At 39.8% G+C, this 18,833-nt stretch overlaps 1 protein-coding gene across 3 annotated transcripts in view; it reads right to left on the bottom strand.

Annotated features, from left to right (window-relative positions):
* The window catches only part of calcr (calcitonin receptor), a 120,625-nt gene that overhangs the window by 14,347 nt on the left and 87,445 nt on the right, over window positions 1–18,833 (bottom strand). For all 3 annotated transcript variants that reach the window (XM_047384533.1, XM_047384535.1, XM_047384534.1), the window contains exons 17-21: window positions 5,715–5,868; window positions 3,312–3,372; window positions 3,066–3,132; window positions 2,744–2,962; window positions 1,867–1,908 (exon numbers count right to left, since the gene is read on the bottom strand). In XM_047384533.1, coding sequence (XP_047240489.1) covers window positions 1,867–1,908; window positions 2,744–2,962; window positions 3,066–3,132; window positions 3,312–3,372; window positions 5,715–5,868 — 543 coding nt within the window. The remainder of the gene's footprint in view (window positions 1–1,866; window positions 1,909–2,743; window positions 2,963–3,065; window positions 3,133–3,311; window positions 3,373–5,714; window positions 5,869–18,833) is intronic.

Raw genomic sequence — 18,833 nt, 5'->3', positions numbered from 1 at the left:
TTAAGCCAGATGTCCCAAAGAATGCCACAAGCCCTGAGCAGCTTTATAGCTCAATGACTGAGCAGGCCTTAGGATAATACGTTGATGTTGACCTTTACAAAAGGGCAATTGCTCCGTTCAAAAAGACAGCAATGTCACGTCAAACATGGCACCAGATTACAAGAATTGTAAGGAAAAAGCTTGACATTTTGTCCATTGAAAACGTATGTATCTTTTAATTTTATACATATACATATATATATATATATATATATATATATATATATATATATATATATATATATATATATATATATATATATATATACCCCGTCATCAAAGCTGAGTTTAATGCCAAGTAAGCTTCAAATGCTATTTTGAAGCTCAGTGTCAGTTTAGTGTCACAAAATGAAATAGAAAAATAAGTAAGAAATTTGTATTTGTCCCGCTATGTCACAATCTTTTCAAATAAGATTTTAAAATCTTTTAGAACTACAGAAATTGTCCATCATACAGCTGAAAGTTTATGTTTCAGAGAAAGCTGAGTTTTGCCAGTTGTATGGAGGGGTCTCAATCTGATGTTGCCCCTGCCTCATCTGTTTCAGTGCACTACTATGACATGTGGCTTTTGTTCACAATAAAGATAATTAGCTGTTTGGAATTTCATTGTGTGAAAACTGAAGGACCTCTGTCCATTACTTCTATTAAGATAATTCTTTTTTTAAAAGTAAAGTTGGGATGCTTGTTAAGCTGTAGAGTGCAGGCTAGTGATTCAAGTCAATTGGCATGCTTGTTAGCCAGCTAATATTAGCATGTTAGTCTCAGTGTTACCTCGTAGGGAAAAAAGAGACAGTATTCTGCAAAAAAGGAACGATTTGCTTGCTTTTCAATTTAATGGATGTTTAGTCTTTCACCACCACCAAATTTCTTTAAAAGGACCTACTATTTAAAGGTAGAGATTTTCATCTTTATCTTATCATTTAAGTAAAATGTAATTGCTGTTTTTTGTCTAAATATCTTTAATTAAAAATATTTTTTCTAAATCATTGTCATGAGTATATGAAATAGCTAATATGTTTTAAACAGGAAGACAGTCAGAAGTCAGAATACTGGCCAGTGTCCTCTCACTCCCCATATATGTCTGTGTAATAAAGTCAAATGACCACAAATAAATTATTATAGTAGTAATACTCAACATATTATTTTAGCAAGGGCAATAACAACTCTGCCTTTCAGCTTTAGATGAAAGTGATAACATTATTTCACAGATTTTGGTTTTAGATTTTGGTGTAAATCCCAGATATGGTGGTATTTTTTCTCAGGCTTATTAGAATGTGAGAATCTCAAACCACTTATTTGCCTATTTGCCCCCCATGCAGATAGATGTCTTCTATTTTTGCTGTTTCTTTCAATTAAATGTTAAATGAGTGAAGGGAAATCTGTCAACTTTCAAATCTTTTTCAGAGTGATGCATAAAATTTCCTCAAAAGGTGTACTTTTCCCCATTTGTCAAAGTTTCCTTACATGTTTGCCCCAGGACATAAATAAATAAAAAGGTTTTTGTCATTTTTTTGTTGTTGTTTATTGAGCCTTTTTTCCTTGAGCATTACCCTTTTTTTCTTGCTATTTTTAGACTCTTTTATCTCCCTGCAATTTCAAATACAATTAGTAACTTTCTGTTTTAGTTTTTCTTTCAGGCACATGAAGACTTGCCTTTTAAACCCCCATCTGCCTTTCTGTCTGTGGTTGTGTTTTGCATTTGGGTCCTCCCCCTGAATTTCCCTTACATCTATCTACATTTTTAGATGATAGCCATGGGAAAAGCACGAGCATTTACATTTAAAGTCTTTTTAACACTGTATGTCTGAAAGTAGAAGCATTCCTCACCTCTCCATTGAAGAAGCAGAATATTGTTGCCACCAGCAAACCCTTAAGGAAAAGGGAAAAACAATTATTAAATTGATTTTTTTCATGCAAGTAGGCCCTGTGCTAAAATTGACACATTCAGGCTTAATTTAAATTCCAACAGGGATAAGCCAAATGCATTCTGTAGAGGTTTTCACCTAAAGAGGTGCCAGTGTTTAGGGGTAGAGCTAGTTCCAAACTGGTTCAATAAAAGACCCGATTTGGGTTTCTACAACCAGAGAACTAGCTTAAAAACATGTCACTAATTTTCTACAAATTTCCCATCCAGTAAATATTTGACCTTGATTAAAAGTTTTGTGGAGGAATTGTAGAGTAGAGACAGCTGATTAATGCTGTGCTTAAACATAATGCAGTATAGTACAGTAGCGGCAGCATCATGCTGTGAGGTTACTTTGAAGTTGTATATTACCATCATTTCACTTTGAAAAAAGAACCGATATAAATCCTGAAAAAGCCCCGAACCTATTAGACACACACGTGTATGTAAACATCTGACCCCAAAGGCAACAACAAAAATACTATGTGAAAAGCGAGTATGCTGCGTTTTCTATTCAAAATTTCTACAACAACAACGAAGAGAATGGTTTTACTCTGAATGCATACTGAGGATGTGGCTCCATATTAAAAGTAATATTTTATTATTACAAGCACACTGCATTGTTTTGAGTATTTTTCACTACCAAGATATTTTATGAGACCTGACTGAAATGATCTTGCTTCATAGAGCAATATAGCAGTTCTATTGTGATTCATCATGCTCTGCTGAAATACCTATGGGCTGAGATACTATCCGGTACTTTACTGGGAATTTAGATTAATGTTGTAGCTCAATACCCACCTGGTAGTGCATGAGTATGTGCATGATGTACTCATAGACCTCCCCGGCCAGGCGGTTCTCTGGCCTCCAAGGAAAAATTACGAACTGTATTCCAAGAAGAGGCACCAGGATCAGGGTGGCTCTCACTGCCTTCATGTACATGTTGGACTCTGCCCGGTGAGTGTCTCTCAACTTTGTCACCAACACTCTTATAATGTTCAGCAGGAAGAAGAGATTAACCTGAGGAAAACTTTAGAATCAAGTATCCTGTATTCAAACTTATCTCACTCTATGTCAAAAGCTGTGAATAATGACAAAGATTAAATACAAGCAGCAGACTTACAAGAAGGGCTGCCACTATAGGTCCATGTACTGCATAGAGCAGATGGGTCTCAACGCTCATCCAACAGCTACAGAAAGTAAAACATCTCAGTCAGTACTGTTTGCAGCCCAAGGTACACACGAACACACACATTATGAAAACACATATGTGTACAGATCAGCACACTCTCACTTCTCCACGCACAGCGCTGCACATGTGTAAACCTCTCTTTGTTTATTTGCACAGGTTTTATGGAACATTACTTACTTGTCATCAAAATACTTTTTCCTCGCTACAGCGTGGATGGACACCGGGACCAGAGGAAAGCCTGGAAGGGAAAAAGACAACCATATGAGGCAACATTCCTTCATCATCATGCTTCAATTAGCTTCATTAAGCTTATTTAGAAGATAAGGTGTTGCTTTATAAATATCTCTGAAACTTTTGCTTAGTTCCACTGGTAACAAATGCTAACCACAGAGTGTAAATCTGTCTAACTTGAAAATGTTCCAGTGGAGACTGGGCTCAGATTTGTTAAACTTTTTTTCTGAACACAAACACAAAAATCCATGCACAGTTTATTTTCACACACCAACTGTGCTCTGCAACAGATCAGCTACAGATGGACATGACGAAATGACTTTCCTTTACCCACACTCACAAAGACACACATGCAGGGGCTTGAAAAAGTATTGAAATCCCTTGAATTCTTTCCCATTGTGTTGCACTGAAACCACAAACCTTAATGTATTTTTTGTGATGGACCAATGCAAAGTAGTGCATAATTGTGAAGTGGAAAAAAGTATGAAATAAAGATCTGTATAGGGACTATCAAGTCAATACTACTATAATTAGAGCTGCAACTCTTATGGCCTATTTCTCTACCAGCTTTCCACATCTAGAGACACATTTTTGCCATTCACATTGCCAACACATCTAGATATTTTGATGTAACCATTTCATCCTAGCCCCGGCTGTATGTTTAAAGTTGTTGTCCTGCTGGAAGGTAAATCTTCACCCCTTTTGCAGCCTTTAACAGTTTCTCCTCTAGAATTCTTATGTATTTAAGTTGATCCATTTTCCAGTCACCCTGCCTCCCACCCAAAGACTGCTGGAGATAGCCATTAGCTTCCCAAAGACCCACTATGGAAGAAGTGGTAGAAAAGGACTGACTGACTGACATTTTCCAGTTAACTCCAACAAGCTTCCCTGTTCATGCTGAAGAAAAACCTCCCCGCAGCATGTTGCTGCCATCACTATGTTTCACCAGAACAACCACTTTCACACATTAGTTGTGCACGTGGCTTGTAGCACAATGGACTCATTTTCTTCAGTTTATTTACTAACCAGGTGACTTTGAAAGGAAGGTGTTTGCACTGGAGTGTATTTAGGGTTATCAGAGTAAATAGATCATGATTGAGAAGAGAATATGCATTCACTCCACAATGTTCAGATTTTTATTTGGTAGGAAGTTTGAAAACCATGCATGGACACTTTTGTAAGGCACCGTACGCACATTTGAGAAAAACTGGCCTCAAGGCTTTGAATATTTGAAAATGGTGACAATTGTTTGCTCCTTTCACACATTGCGCCTAACATTTCTGGTTCAAAAAAGGGAAGGAAAAACAACTTGAGTCAAATTAACCTAAAGAAGGGCTTATAAAGCTATCAGCATGTCCGCATTGTGACAAAACCTAGTAGCTGAAGTTATATTTCTAGATCCTGTCCATTTTATATTCATTATATATTTCCATCCGTCGATTTTCTATACCCGCTTCTTCCATACTGGGTTGCAGGGGAGCCGGTGCCTATCTCCAGTGGTCTACGGGTGAGAGGGGGGGTACACCCTGGAAAGGTTGCCAGTCCATGAGAGAATCTACACATGCATAGGGAGAACATGCAAACTCTCTACAGAAAGACCCCTAGCTGGGAGTTGAACCAAGGACCTTCTTGCTGCAAGGCAACAGTGCTACCAACTGCACCAACGTGCAGCCTATATGTATATTTCCATCATGGGAGAAGATGTGGAGGTGGTGGAGGAATATAAATACCTCTGTGTTCACCTGGACAACAGACTAGAGTGAAAATGTAACAGTGAAGCCATCTACAAGAAGGGAGAGACCAGACTGTACTTCTTGACAAAGCTTAGATCCTTCTGTGTTTCTAGCAAGATGCTGAATGAGTGTGGTCTCTTCTGCCATCATCTGCAGGGGAAGCAGCATCAGAGCCAGGGACTTAAAAAAGCTCAACAAGCTGATGAAGAAGGCTGGCTCTGTTCTGGGGACTCCTCTGGAACCTCTGGAGATCATTGTACAAAGAAGAATTCTTCATAAAACAAAGAAAATTATGGAGAACCTTGAGCATCCTCTTCATCACTGTTGTACAACAACAGAGTGTCTTCAGTCAGAGGCTTCTTCAGATCTGCTGTAAGACAGACCGCCACAGGAGATCCTTCCTGCCCATAGGCATCAGCATCTACAACAGCTCTTTGAGGAAACCTGCTAAACCTAATATGAGCTACAACAACATTTAATCTCCCTTTGGGATGAATAAAGTATTTTTGAATTGATTTGAATTGAATTTTCCTTAAACAGCATTATGGCAGTTTGTAGTCTGGTTTTAGCTTAACACAACAATAAACTTTATACAACATAATAAAAGATAACTCACCCCAGCCCAGCAGGTAGTACCAGTGCAGGTGCTGCTCCTCTGCAAACACAGCCACCACGATGAGTGTGTGCAGGTAGATGCCCTCACAGAGCATCCAGAAATAGTTGCAGCCCAACATGTACATGTGGAAGAAGTGCAAAACCTTACAGCTAACCTGCAGGGAAGGTATACAAATATGAGAACTGATTATTTGCTGTGTTGGTGTTGCACTCCTGCCTTGCAAAAGTATCAACACCCACTGAACATTTTCACATTTTGTCATTTTACACCCTCAAACTTAGAAGTATTTTATAGGGATTTCTCCTGAAAGACAAACACAAAGTATCATTGTGAAGTGGAAGGAAAATAATAAATGGCTTTCACAATTTTTTTGCAGATATGCAATTTTATTTGGCCTTCTTTACTCTGACACCCCTAAGTAAAACTCTGACTTAGTAAATAGAGTCCAGCTGTGTGTAATTTAATCTCAGTAAAAACACAGCTGTTCTTTGAAGTCCTGAGAGGCTTCTTAGAGAACATCAATTATCAAAAAGCATCATGAAGTCTAAGAAACACAGCAGACAGGTCAGGGATAAATTCTATGAAGAGGTTTAAAGGATTCGTTATAAAACAATATCCCAAGCTTTGAACATCCTGCCTGTGTAATGTTCATCAAAATCATAAAAAAAAAAAAAATAAGAGCATGGCACAACTGCAAACTTAAACTTACAGGCTGACCTAGGAGAGCATCATTCAGCTAAGTAGCCAAGTGACCGATAGCAACTCTGGAGGAGCTACAGAGATCCACAGCTCAGGTGAGATAATCTACAACTATTTGTTGTGAACTCCACAAATCTTGACTTTGCAGAAGAGTAAAAAAAAAGAAAGCAATTGCTGAAACCAAGCCAAAAAACTTTAGATTTGCACTGGACCTGTAAACATGTGGAAGAAGGTGCTCTGGTCAGACAGGACCAAACCTTAACTGTTTGGCCTACATGTGAAACATTATGTGGCAGCATCATAGTGGGGAGATGTTTTCTTAAGCAGGGACAAGGCAGCTGTCAGAGTTGTTCAGAAGAACCTTCCAGCAGAACTGCAACTCTAAACATACAGCTACAATGGAAACATTTAGATCAAGGCATATTCATTTGTCAGAATGGCTCGGTCAAAGTCCAGGCTAAATCAGACCAAGTCTGTGACACTAAAAAACTTATGTTTACACACTCTTCATTCGATGTGAATGGGTTTGAGCTATTTTGCACAGTCTGTCATTGTGGTATACACATACCCCAAGAGACTTGGACCTTTAATTGATGCGAAAGGCAGTTTTCCAGATTTCCAACTTGGGGGGGACTTTTTCTTTTTTTCATTTTCTATTACTTCATTATGCAATACTTTGTGTTCATCTGTCACATAAAAAGTACATTTCATTTTAGCTTGACACAGACCCGTTGCCTTGGGACAGGCCTGGGGTGCCGGGCCCCCACATTCAGGTATCTGGGCCCAGCCAAGACAGATTACAACAAGTGTAAATTAAGTCTCAAATATGCTATGTATTCACCCAAGACAACAAGTAGAGGGCGCTGTAGGCTATTAAATGGGACTTAGGAAGCGGTAAAGAAGACACTTAGACACGATTGTATGCCTAAATGGGCTTTGGGTTAGGGGGCTGCATCCTTCGAAGACAGCAGTTTACGCCGATTATGTTATAGTAAGGCGGCACATGCATTCCAAATTTCAAGGCTCCACCAAATGCATCTTGCTTTTTCCCAGATTTGAAGGATGGATCTGGTGTATCCTTTATGGCCCACTCTATCCCATGCAGGTCGTACTGGATTGTTCAAACGGAAGTAGTAATGGCAGAGGAGAGAGAAGCTGTAAAAGAAGTTGGATATACAGTGCTTTGCGAAAGTATTCGGCCTCCTTGAACTGGTCAACCTCTTGCCACATTTCAGGCTTCAAACATAACTATATAAAATTCAAATTTTTTGTGAAGAATCAACAAGTGGGACACAATCGTGAAGTGGAATGAAATTTATTGAATGTGTCAAACCTTTTTAACAAATAAAAAACTGAAAAGTGAGGCATGCAATATTATTCGGCCCCCTTGCGTTAATACTTTGTAGCGCCACCCTTTACTGCAATTACAGCTGCAAGTCACTTGGGGTATGTCTCTATCAGTTTTGCACATTGAGAGACTGAAATTCTTGCCCATTCTTCCTTGCAAAACAGCTCGAGCTCAGTGAGGTTGGATGGAGAGCGTTTGTGAACAGCAGTCTTCAGCTCTTTCCACAGATTCTCGAGTGGATTCAGGTCTGGACTTTGACTTGGCCATTACAACACCTGGATACGTTTATTTGTGAACCATTCCATTGTAGATTTGGCTTTATGTTTTGGATCATTGTCTTGTTGGAAGATAAATCTCCATCCTAGTCTCAGGTCTCTTGCAGACTCCAACAGGTTTTATTCCAGAATGGTCCTGTATTTGGCGCCTGCCATCTCCCCATCATTTTACATTGTGGCCAAACAGTTCGATTTTGGTTTCATTTGACCAGAGCACCTTCTTCCACATGTTTGGTGTGTCTCCCAGGTGGCTTGTGGCAAACTTTAAATGAAACTTTTTATGGATATCTTTGAGAAATGGCTTTCTTCTTGCCAATCTTCCATAAAGGCCAGATTTGTGCAGTGTACGACTGATAGTTGTCCTATGGACAGACTCTCCCACCTCAGCTGTAGATCTCTGCAGTTCATCCAGAGTGATCATGGGCCTCTTGGCTGCATCTCTGATCAGTCTTCTCCTTGTTTGAGAGGAAGGTTTAGAGGGACTGCCGGGTCTTGGTAGATTTGCAGTGGTCTGATACTCTTTCCATTTCAATATGATCGCTTGCACAGTGCTCCTGCTTAGGAAATCTTTTTGTATCCAAATCCGGCTTTAAACTTCTCCACAACAGTATCTCAGACCTGCCTGGTGTGTTCCTTGGTCTTCATGATGCTCTCTGCACTTTGAACAGAACCGTGAGACTATCACAGAGCAGGTGCATTTATACGGAGACTTGATTACACACAGGTGGATTCTATTTATCATCATCAGTCATTTGGGACAACATTGGATTATTCAGAGATCCTCACTGAACTTTTGGAGTGAGTTTGCTGCACTGAAAGTAAAGGGGCCAAATAATATTGCACGCCCCACTTTTCAGTTTTATATTTGTTAAAAAGGTTTGACACGTCCAATAAATTTCATTCGACTTCACGATTGTGTCCCACTTGTTGATTCTTCACAAAAAATTAGAATTTTATATCTTTATGTTTGAAGCCTGAAATGTGGCAAGAGGTTGAAAAGTTCAAGGGGGCCGAATACTGTAGCAAGGCACTGTATTAACTATTACAATGTTTTTTGACATGAATGTAGCGGAGTTAAACTGAAATATCTGTTCAGTTTACCAAAATATCACTAAATTGCAAAAGTGCTTGACAGGTTCGGAGATGTCCGCTCCCACTGCGCTAACAGCCGCATCGCCTCGCCAGCTGTCAGCAGAGTAGGCAGTCGAGGCTTGGTAGACGCCTGTCTCCCGGCCCATCGTTTTCATACTCCCGCTGGTTTTCACAGATGGGTAGAAGTTAAACACAGATATAATTCAGTTTGATTATATCTGATGTTGATGTTTGGCTTATTTGTTATTAAGCTCTACAAATACAAATACGATTTAAACTTGGTTCAGAAATTATGTTAGTGTTAAAAGTTGTTTTACCAATAAATTAAGTGGTATTTGTCATATTTGTCATACTTTTTTTAGTAGTATGTTTTTCAATGTATGAACATAAAAGTTATTTCAACCTGGAAAGACTCACATAATGGAGAAACAACAAGATGACGGTGTTGGTATTATGATTATTGATTAATTAATATTTATCAATAATTATAATTAAAAATCATAATTTGAGAAAATGTCTTAACCAAAAATCCTCATTTATGAATCGAAACCAGAGATGTTTTCTGGTGTTGTAATTGTGGCTCAATGCCTTTGATAATTACAACCGTTAAATACTCAGTAATAATTGATAACTACTACCAGAGATGTCACTGTTTAATCAACCATTTCTGCCGAAACGTGGGGAACTTTAACCTTATTTTGACTGACAAATCACTCTTGCACAAAATAAACACAACGATTTCTCTTTATCTACGTGAATCTTTATTGAATCAACCGCCTGATCCACCTCGCTATTCAATAATCTTCACCTAATCAAACATGCAAAGTTCTACACAGAAGGGTAAAATATCTAACTAAACAAAATAAAGCAAAACAGCAGTGGGTGTGTATGGAATCAACCAGCAGTTATGGCAAAAGTGATAATGTGACAATGGAATATGGTGTTGAACGAAGCTTTGGGAGCGTAGCCCGCCTGAAAGTGTAGCTCAGTTAGATGCAGGCAGTCATAAACCTTCCCCCCAGCAAGGTTGTAAACCCAGAGGACAAAGGATAATAAAACTTTTGGTGGCAAACCAGTAAGCAGGAAAGTTGAAGACAAAGAAAATGGTTGATTTTCACCATAAGGTTATTATAGCAGTCCAGTTTCACAGGACACCTGCTCTCAGGTGTTCGCACAGTAAAAGCACAATCTTGCGAGACTCGGCGGCCTCAGAAAACAACAGTAATCACGTTTCAAAAGAACAATGGCATGCACATACAATTCAGAACACATTACACTCTAAGGGGCGATTCTACATCGCACTAAAACCTCATCTATCCTGCCCAAGCTATTCCTAATAAAGAAATAAAAATAAAAGGTGGATTTTACTTGTTGTTGTTTCCTCTGAGCGGTGGGGGGGGGGTTGAAGCAGTCCGTTTTCTTCCTTGGTGGCCTCCATGGCAGAAAGGTAGAAAAAGTATGATGGACCGTCACTAGTCGACTGGTACAAAACAAGGAGGGAAAGTTGCGTCTCCTTGAAACTCTGCGGTTTTTTGGTTACGTGTTAAACTCACGTCTTCGATCGGCAAAGTTAAATTTCTGGCCTTCTTATTCCAGAAACCTCTTTCATGAATTTTTCGTTAGCCAACGAAGGAGAATAATTGAAGAATCCATGTGGGACCTCTTCTTCTCCAGAGAGATGCTTCAGTTGCGTGGTAACCATGTCGAGGTCCCAAGCTGAAGGCAATGGATTAAAGCGTTCACCTTCTTATATTACCTTCTGTGACGTCAGACTTGGGACGGCCAAAAAGAAATTTATGCCGGCTAATAAACTCTTGATGTATGGGAGTTTGAAATGCCAGACATAGAAGCAATAAGAAATAAATGCTAAGATGGTAGGAATGCGGGCGGGGTAAAGAGGAGTATTATGAGCAAGGCAAAATTTTAAAAACGTTTGCCAAGAAAAGGGATAATACCTGAGAGTGGGGGGAGCTAAGCCTGAATTACAATAATAATTGGCTGATTGGAGTAAAGGAATGAGGGATGAGTTTAGTCGAGTATCAAGTCTTTGAGAGGTGGTATCTGTGTTGGATGAACATTAGCTGAAGGGCATAGACGACGGAAGACCTAAAATTTTGAACGAGAAAGAGCATCAGTAAGTAAGTTATGATGACCGGAAATAAGGCGGGCAGTAATGATAAAATTGTGAGTTACGGCTTGCCAGGTGATGCGGCGCATGAAGGGCATGGTGGACTTAGAAGAGGAGCGGCCTTTATAAATTACTTCGACTATGCGACATTGTCGCATAAAGCGGCAATGCGTTTTCTTTTCCATGGGTTGCCCCAGACGCAGCAAGCAATAGTGATGGGGATTATTTCGTAAAAGGCTGATGATTTGGATTGGGGAAAAGAAGGTGGCCAGATGCCAGCGAACTATGCACCCTGAAGAAATCCCCAAAATCCGCGAACGGAGCTGCGACGTCATCGTAAAAGAAAGAGATACCATTCCAGTTCTGCAGGAGAGAGGATCAGAAAGACAGGTCAGAGGGGCAACCTTCATCTAAAGAAACTGAATCGAGCAGAGAGGGGACGGAATTAGCTAGATCCAGAAGCCAAGAAATAAAGGAGCGACCTTTGGGGAATTATGCGCATTGCGAAATTCAGATGACCCAGTAGGGACAGGAGTGGATGCTTGGAGATGACTGGGGAGGAGAGAAAGGACTGAGAAACTTTGCGAATGCGGGACAGCTTATCTTCTGGCAGAGAAGCAACCATGGCGTCTGAATCTAGGGAGCCTAGGAACTTGATTTTCTTGGCTGGACCTGCTGTTTTCTCTTCAGACAGGGGAACACCGACTTGCTGAAATAACTGGATCAGCTTAGGGAGACAGGGGCTGGGGTGAGGGGAGGGGGATCGATAAGAAGAAAGTCATCTAGCAGATGGAGAACGAAAGGGAGTTTGCAAACATTTTGGAGAATCCAACAGAGAGCCTCAGACAGCTTGTTGAAGAGGCAGGGGCTATTCCTGCAGCCGAAATTGAGCCTGACTGGAAAAAAGAAACGGCGGTCCAATTGACGCCGAGGAGGTGCCATTGAGAAGGGTGCACCGGCATGATTTTAAACGCGTCGGTAATGTCTGCTTTAGCAAGCCAGGCTCCATGCCCCGCAGTTTTAATAAGCAATATGGCGCGATCTACCGTAGAATAATACAAGGAAAATGGGGGCTTGGGAATAATGGAATTAATACTGAAATGAGGACCGGAGAGAGGAGCTGAAAGATCGATAATAAGGCGCTTTTTTCCTGAATACTTTCTGGTAGCTACTCCTAAGGGGCTAATGCAGAAAAAAGGGAAAGGAGGGGATTTAAAAGGACCTATGATATAGCCTTTGGAAATCTCCTTTTTAAGAAGCTGAGCTACAAATTCTGGCTCACAGAGAGCTGACTGCAGGTTTGCGCAAATGAACGAGGAAGTGGGGAGGAGAGGAACGCCAATGAAAAAGCCTTGAGTGAGACCAGTGATGAGGAAATTGACAAAAGGACGGTCTGGGCAGGACTGAGGGAGAGCAGCTAGTTCGGGAATAATGACAGGAGTGGAAAGGTAACGTAAAATTAACGCCTGGAACCATGACGAGTTCTGCTGAGGGATGAACGGCAGGGGCAAATGGACTTCGGGTGGGCGTCTTTGCAGAAGCTGCAAATGTGAAGAAAAGAGCATGATTGGAACGAACAAACACCTTCATTGAAGTTATTGCAAATAGGATAATTATTGAAAACCTAGATTTTTCCCCCTTTGCAATCATGGTCTTGAAAGGATGAGGAAGGGGGAGGAAGAGGATGAGTAACTGAGCCGGAGGAGAACAGGAGTGTAGGGCAGAGGGAGCTTTGATGGCCGATTGCGCCGCAGGAGAAGCATGAGGAAGCTTGTGTGAGCATGATTAGGATGTCCGTGTCGAGCACGGACCAGTCTAGACGAGTTCCTCACTGAGCCAGGATGGAAGCGGGTTTAGCAGAAAAGGTTTTATGGTACTGATAGAAGAGAGAACGTCCGTATTTAAGGTGCAGATCTGTGATGAGGGCCAAGTATGTGTCCAGCTCGATTTTTCTATCTGGGAATACAGAACAAATAAAGCGGGGACAGCTGTAGTTGAAGAGGATGAGGCAGCAGGAGTTTCAGAGAGAGAGGCGAGTGCGGCTGAAGATGGGCCGGGAAGAGACATAGCCGAAGCTAGAGTGGATGAGGAACAGCCTCGGCGTTTCTTGGCAGGGGGGTCGGGAGTCTTGCTGCGGCGTTTTCCCGAGGAAGGAGGCGGAGGAGGTGGAAGCAGAGGGGAGTTGTGGGATAGAAAATCAGCGAGCTGAGAAGCGTCTTGGTCGGACCCGGGATTTATTCCACTCGCCCTGAGCGAGGAAGGAGAGGGACCCGATCTTGACCCGGTCTTGCGAGGAACCAGCAGGATCGTCAGATTCATAATCAGACATGCTGATCGAAGCTCAGCAGAAGAGCGGTGTCTTCCATGCAGAGGTTCTTTAAAAGTGATGCCCTGGGAGATAATTGGCCGAGGAGAAGGGCTTGCCTGCTGTTGATTGGAGCAGCCAGTGAGGAGTGATTGGACGTGGCGAGGTGGTGAGTCTTCCATGTTGAATTTTCGTTTAAACTCCATTTTACACTTTAAATGGCTGATTATTAAGCGAGACTAAAATTAAAAGACAATAAAACAAGAATATTTTGAAGAAAGCAAGCTTATAAGCCATCCGGAATATATAAAGAAGTAAATACCATGTGCCGTTATTTACAGTGGAGATGTTAAGCTTTGGGCTTAATTTTTAGAACTTCAAAGCTCTGTGCTTCATGCTGTCATGGTTGTTAGGCGACAGAAGGTATGCTGAGGTAAGGGCGGGAACAGCTGGGTCAGGCTAGACTGTCCAAATTCACAGCCGATCACTATCGGCCTACGTAGACCAGTACCTCAAAGGATGCAGCCCCTGAATTTGGACACCACACTCAAACACTCGACCAATGGATGGCATTTAAGGTTTGTACAAAAAAGAAGAATGCAAGTGTTTAACATGTTCAGTATTTTTTTATAAACATTTCCACGTGTCTTCAGGAGACATTCTTGTACAGTTGCCTTCAGGTTTCTGGAGTTAATGTTATTATAATGCAGTTCCTAAGATTTCCGCAACAAATGAACTAAAGTTTATGCAAACCTGATCATAATTACTCGCTATTTTCTGGTGACTGAGGCACACTTACATGTCACTGTTTAAGTCATTATCCTTTATTTTGTATTAAAAATCAACATGGTTATTTCATTTGAAAGGCTACATTAATGTTTATATACATATTTATATTAAATAAAAATACTGTTTACTGCCCCCCAAAAAATTTGCCACAGCCTCCCAGCTGGAATGGTCTGGCTTGACAAAACATCAAGAGATATGAATGTTTTTGCAGTATCTACAAAATTGATTCAGTTTAAACACCCCTAACATCATCTCAGCATGATATCAAAAAAAAAAACGATCTAACGGGATGTTTCGATGCTTTTGGCAGACAATGATTAGGAGCCGGTATGCTTCCCAGGCTGAAAAGATGTTTAATCATTTACCCCCTTTGGAGGTGAGTTGAGCTGAGTTGAAATCAGTGATTTTTGTTAAAACATCAGAGGCCTTTGTGATTGTGTTTGTCAAACAACACAAAAAGAAGTGAGAAAGTAGTTTATAGGAACTATGTGGTTATATAGTTATAAAACCGCTGCAATGCAACAAGATGACGGCATATCTCATTATGGTTTCTGTTCCCTGATTAAGTCATTACAATAAGAAGTGATGACTTTAATGATATATTATTATCATGTCAATCTCATCAAACCACAGTCTGCTAATGTTATAATTATCAACACATTTGTGGATGTGCTACAAGTCTTCTACTGACTGTCAAAAACAGCAAAATTACTGAATGTGCTGAAAATCTAACTCACTCTTTCATTTTCTGAAATCACCTAATCCTGCTCAGGGTTGTGGGGGACTGGAGCTGATCTCAGCTGATCTCAGTCGAGAGGCGAAGTGCACGCAGAACAGCTCACCAGTCTATGTCACGGCCATCACACAAAATAAGCAACCATGCACACTGTCACTTACTCCTAAGAGCACATTTGAATCAACAGTCAGTCTAACTTGCATGTTTTTTGGACAAAAAGCTGCAAAAAACACACCAGTTTCCAGGAAAAACTTTCGTTATTGAAAATCTTCTATTTAAAAGTAGAGAACCCTTAAAAATGTATTTATATTAATCATATTTTTGCCTTAAACTTGCTGATGATATAAGGTCTCATAAAGGCAGATTGCACAAGTTTATACATCCTAAGGACTAGATCACACCAATTAAAACGGAATTCATCCATGTTCACTGGCCACTGCTGGAAAATTGTGAGCTAAATTCAATCACTTATCATTTATTTGCAGTTCTGTTACATGCTGGTAATTAATACCATACAACCTTTAGCAATTTAGCTTTTTTACATATTATTTTTATGTTTATCTGGTTTTCTATGGCCTCTAATATACATATAATTGCCCTCGACAATTATTGGCATTATTGATAAAGATTTGTAAACAACCTCAAAACAGATTCATTTTTGCAATAGCATAATCTCACACTGAAAAATGTCAGTAGTGCTAGAAATACTGGCTCCCATCAGCTTTTTAAAAATATATTTTAGTCATTTAATCAATTAATTAATGTGCCACAGAGGCCTGTTTTGTCTTAGCCACTCTTAAAATTGGAAAGACAAGAGAACATGTCGTTAAAGACACTTATGTGTTGAGTTGCGTGGCACAGTATAGCACACGTGTGATCAACGAAAGGACTTCTCACAGTTGACTTAAATGTCTTTCTAAAACTGGTGTAGTTTCAAAGTTTGTCATTGCCTGTACATTTTAGAATTTATTTTAAGATTGTAATTTTGGCTCTGAAGCGTTTAAACAGTCAGGGACCTCATTACCTAACAGAGCTTCTGCACAAGGACGTTCCAATGAGAAGTTTGAGGTCAGAACCTCTGTTGCTTTTAGATGTTCCTGGGACTCGTTTTGTGACCCGAGGAGCAGGAGCCTTCTCTGTTGTTGCTCTCAAACACTGGAACAATCTTCCTCTTGCCTTAAATACCTTAAAGGATTTAAGTCCCCTTTAAAAAATCTTTTTTTTTTTACTTAGTTTTTAATTCCAGTTGAGCAGAAATATCAGGCTGTTTTAATGATTAGTCTTTTTTTTAATTATTATTTACTGTTTTTATTATATTTAGTTGTTCTTTCTTTTTGGTTATTAGTGGTATTGTTGGTGTTTATGTCTTTTGGTCGTTTTTTATTTTTATTTTTGGACCTGTGCAGCGCTTTGGTCACTTGGGTGTATAAAGCACTCAATAAATAAAGATTGATTGATTGATTGATTGATTGATTGATTGATTGATTGACTGATTGATTGATTGATCGATTGATCGATCGGTTGGTTGATGATAATAATGTACTCTGTCCCCTTCATAGAAATTATTGATGTCCATCTAGTACACTACAGTTGATCATCATACTGCACTTCATTAAGCTAATGATAGAAGAGGAAAATTAAAAAGAACTGCTTGAATAAATCCCATTCACCTATGATTTTCCTTTTTAAAGTTTTCATCAAAAACAGATAAGGGCTTGATTCATCATCTTATCTTTATCTAAGGGTTAAAACTCCAACCCCTTTTGGAGGACAGCTGCATACCAAGGTCTGCAAGGTTCTGGTTAAACAAAACCCAGCTATAGATTTTCTAGATGACTTATGTATTCAATCTCCTCCCTGGGTTTAACAGAAGCTTTGGGGCTCAAGTTCCCCACACCGCTGGCAGGCCAAACCAGACTCTGCATCACCACACCACAGAGAATAGTAACAGCCTGTTTTCTTGGTAACAGCAAATCTTTCCTACAATCCCTGTTCCTAAATCACAATCCCCGAAAGCAAGGTCATGTGCCTCACACTGGTAGCGATTAATTTCAAAATGTTTCCCCAAAAGGCGCATTTGACTGCAAACTGTTGTTGCTCCTGATTTCTTTTTGGGATGATTTAGAGCAGCAAAGCCACGGTGACTAATTTCATTTTTGACATGCAGCAGCAACCAAGCAAAACTTGACCATCCTACATCGGAGAGTAACAGACTCAACGCAAACCTATTTTGACAAATGGCGACAGCAAGGGATTTAAAAAGCGGTTCCACTACACACAGTACCTATCATTATCATGAAGAAACACTGATGATGAGGGTTGTCAGTTTTTTCTGTCTGTTGGATCCATTTATGAAGTGTATTATCTAGGGAGATTTGGTGAAAGCAAGCAGCAGCAGGCTTCAGAAACCTACTCAGTTCCAGCTGCAGCCTCTGCAGTCTCCACAGTGTTTCCAATTGTGGAAGCTTTAGCTGAAAGCAGGAAGGAGCTGATGGGATTGGGAGGAATGTGAGCCAAATTCTATGTTTCTTTCTTTTGTTTGCGAATCACTTTGCTCGTCTGAACTACCTTTTTGAATACATTAAAGTTTACATCCATATTGGAAGGGCACATGTTTGTTTTTGGTCTTTACCAAGGGTTTTTATAACATATTTTGTCAGCTTTCATTAACTTGGAGAGTCTGATTGCATTCAGTTTTATTTGGGCCAACAAGCAAAGTCGATGTAGTTCTTTTTTGTATTTGGAGAAAATCTGCAACACCTTTTGAGAAGCAGACACAGAAGGCACTTGGCTAAAGGGGCTTCTGTTGTTTTGATTTCCAAAGACGAACAGACAAATTTATGATCAACCCTGATAGCGAGACATTCCTACATGACAGATTTATTGCCTCTGCCTAAGCAGACCTTGGTTCCAAAGACTTCATGTCAGCTTTCAGTGAAGCTGCGGAACTCCAAGAGGAGAATGAGAGGAATGTAAAAAACATATTGGTGTACAACTGCTGAGGGATTATATTTAGCTTGTTAGTGTGGCACATTAAATACATAAATACTGTTATGTATAATTTTGAAAGGTTGCATTTCATTTAGCATGGTATAATTATGTTTTAATTCAGGAAAGTGTTAGAGATCCCAATTTAAATGCTGCCCTGTCTCATGGGAAGGATTCAGTATTTTTACAAGCTGAATGGACATTTAGGCCACTAATGTGTTATAAAAGCAAATCCTTTAGGGAAAACCATCTAATAGCATTTTTTAAATATAGAAAATCTATAATATGTTGTTTAAAAATATTAGTTTAGATTAGGTAAATTTACATTTATTTATATTTCAGTCTGAGCTGAAACCTGATGATCATGTGTAAAAACACACATTGTTTCCTCACTGTCTGACATGAAATCAGACTAAATCTTTTCATGTTTTAGTGAGTTAGGATTACCAAAATTACTCCAGTTTGCTAAATGCCAGAATAATGACAAAGAAAATATTTTAGAGATGTTTTAGACTTTCATAAAATTCAGAAGTTTGCATACATTTTTGTAGTACTTGGTAGAAATTCCCTTTAAACTTTACATGTTTTAAAGGCCAACATGTTGGTTATCCTTCAAAAAGCTCCTCACAACAGTTTGTGCAAATTTTGGCCCTTTCCTCCTGACAGAACTGGTGAAATTGACCCAGGGTTATAGGCCACCTTGCTCACACACACACTGTTTCAGCTCTGAAGAAGACTCTTCTATGGGATTGAGATCAA

The sequence above is a fragment of the Girardinichthys multiradiatus genome, chromosome 13 (genome assembly GCF_021462225.1).
Source record: "Girardinichthys multiradiatus isolate DD_20200921_A chromosome 13, DD_fGirMul_XY1, whole genome shotgun sequence".
NCBI classification, from domain to species: domain Eukaryota; kingdom Metazoa; phylum Chordata; class Actinopteri; order Cyprinodontiformes; family Goodeidae; genus Girardinichthys; species Girardinichthys multiradiatus.
This window is presented reverse-complemented; position numbering and strand designations above follow the sequence as displayed.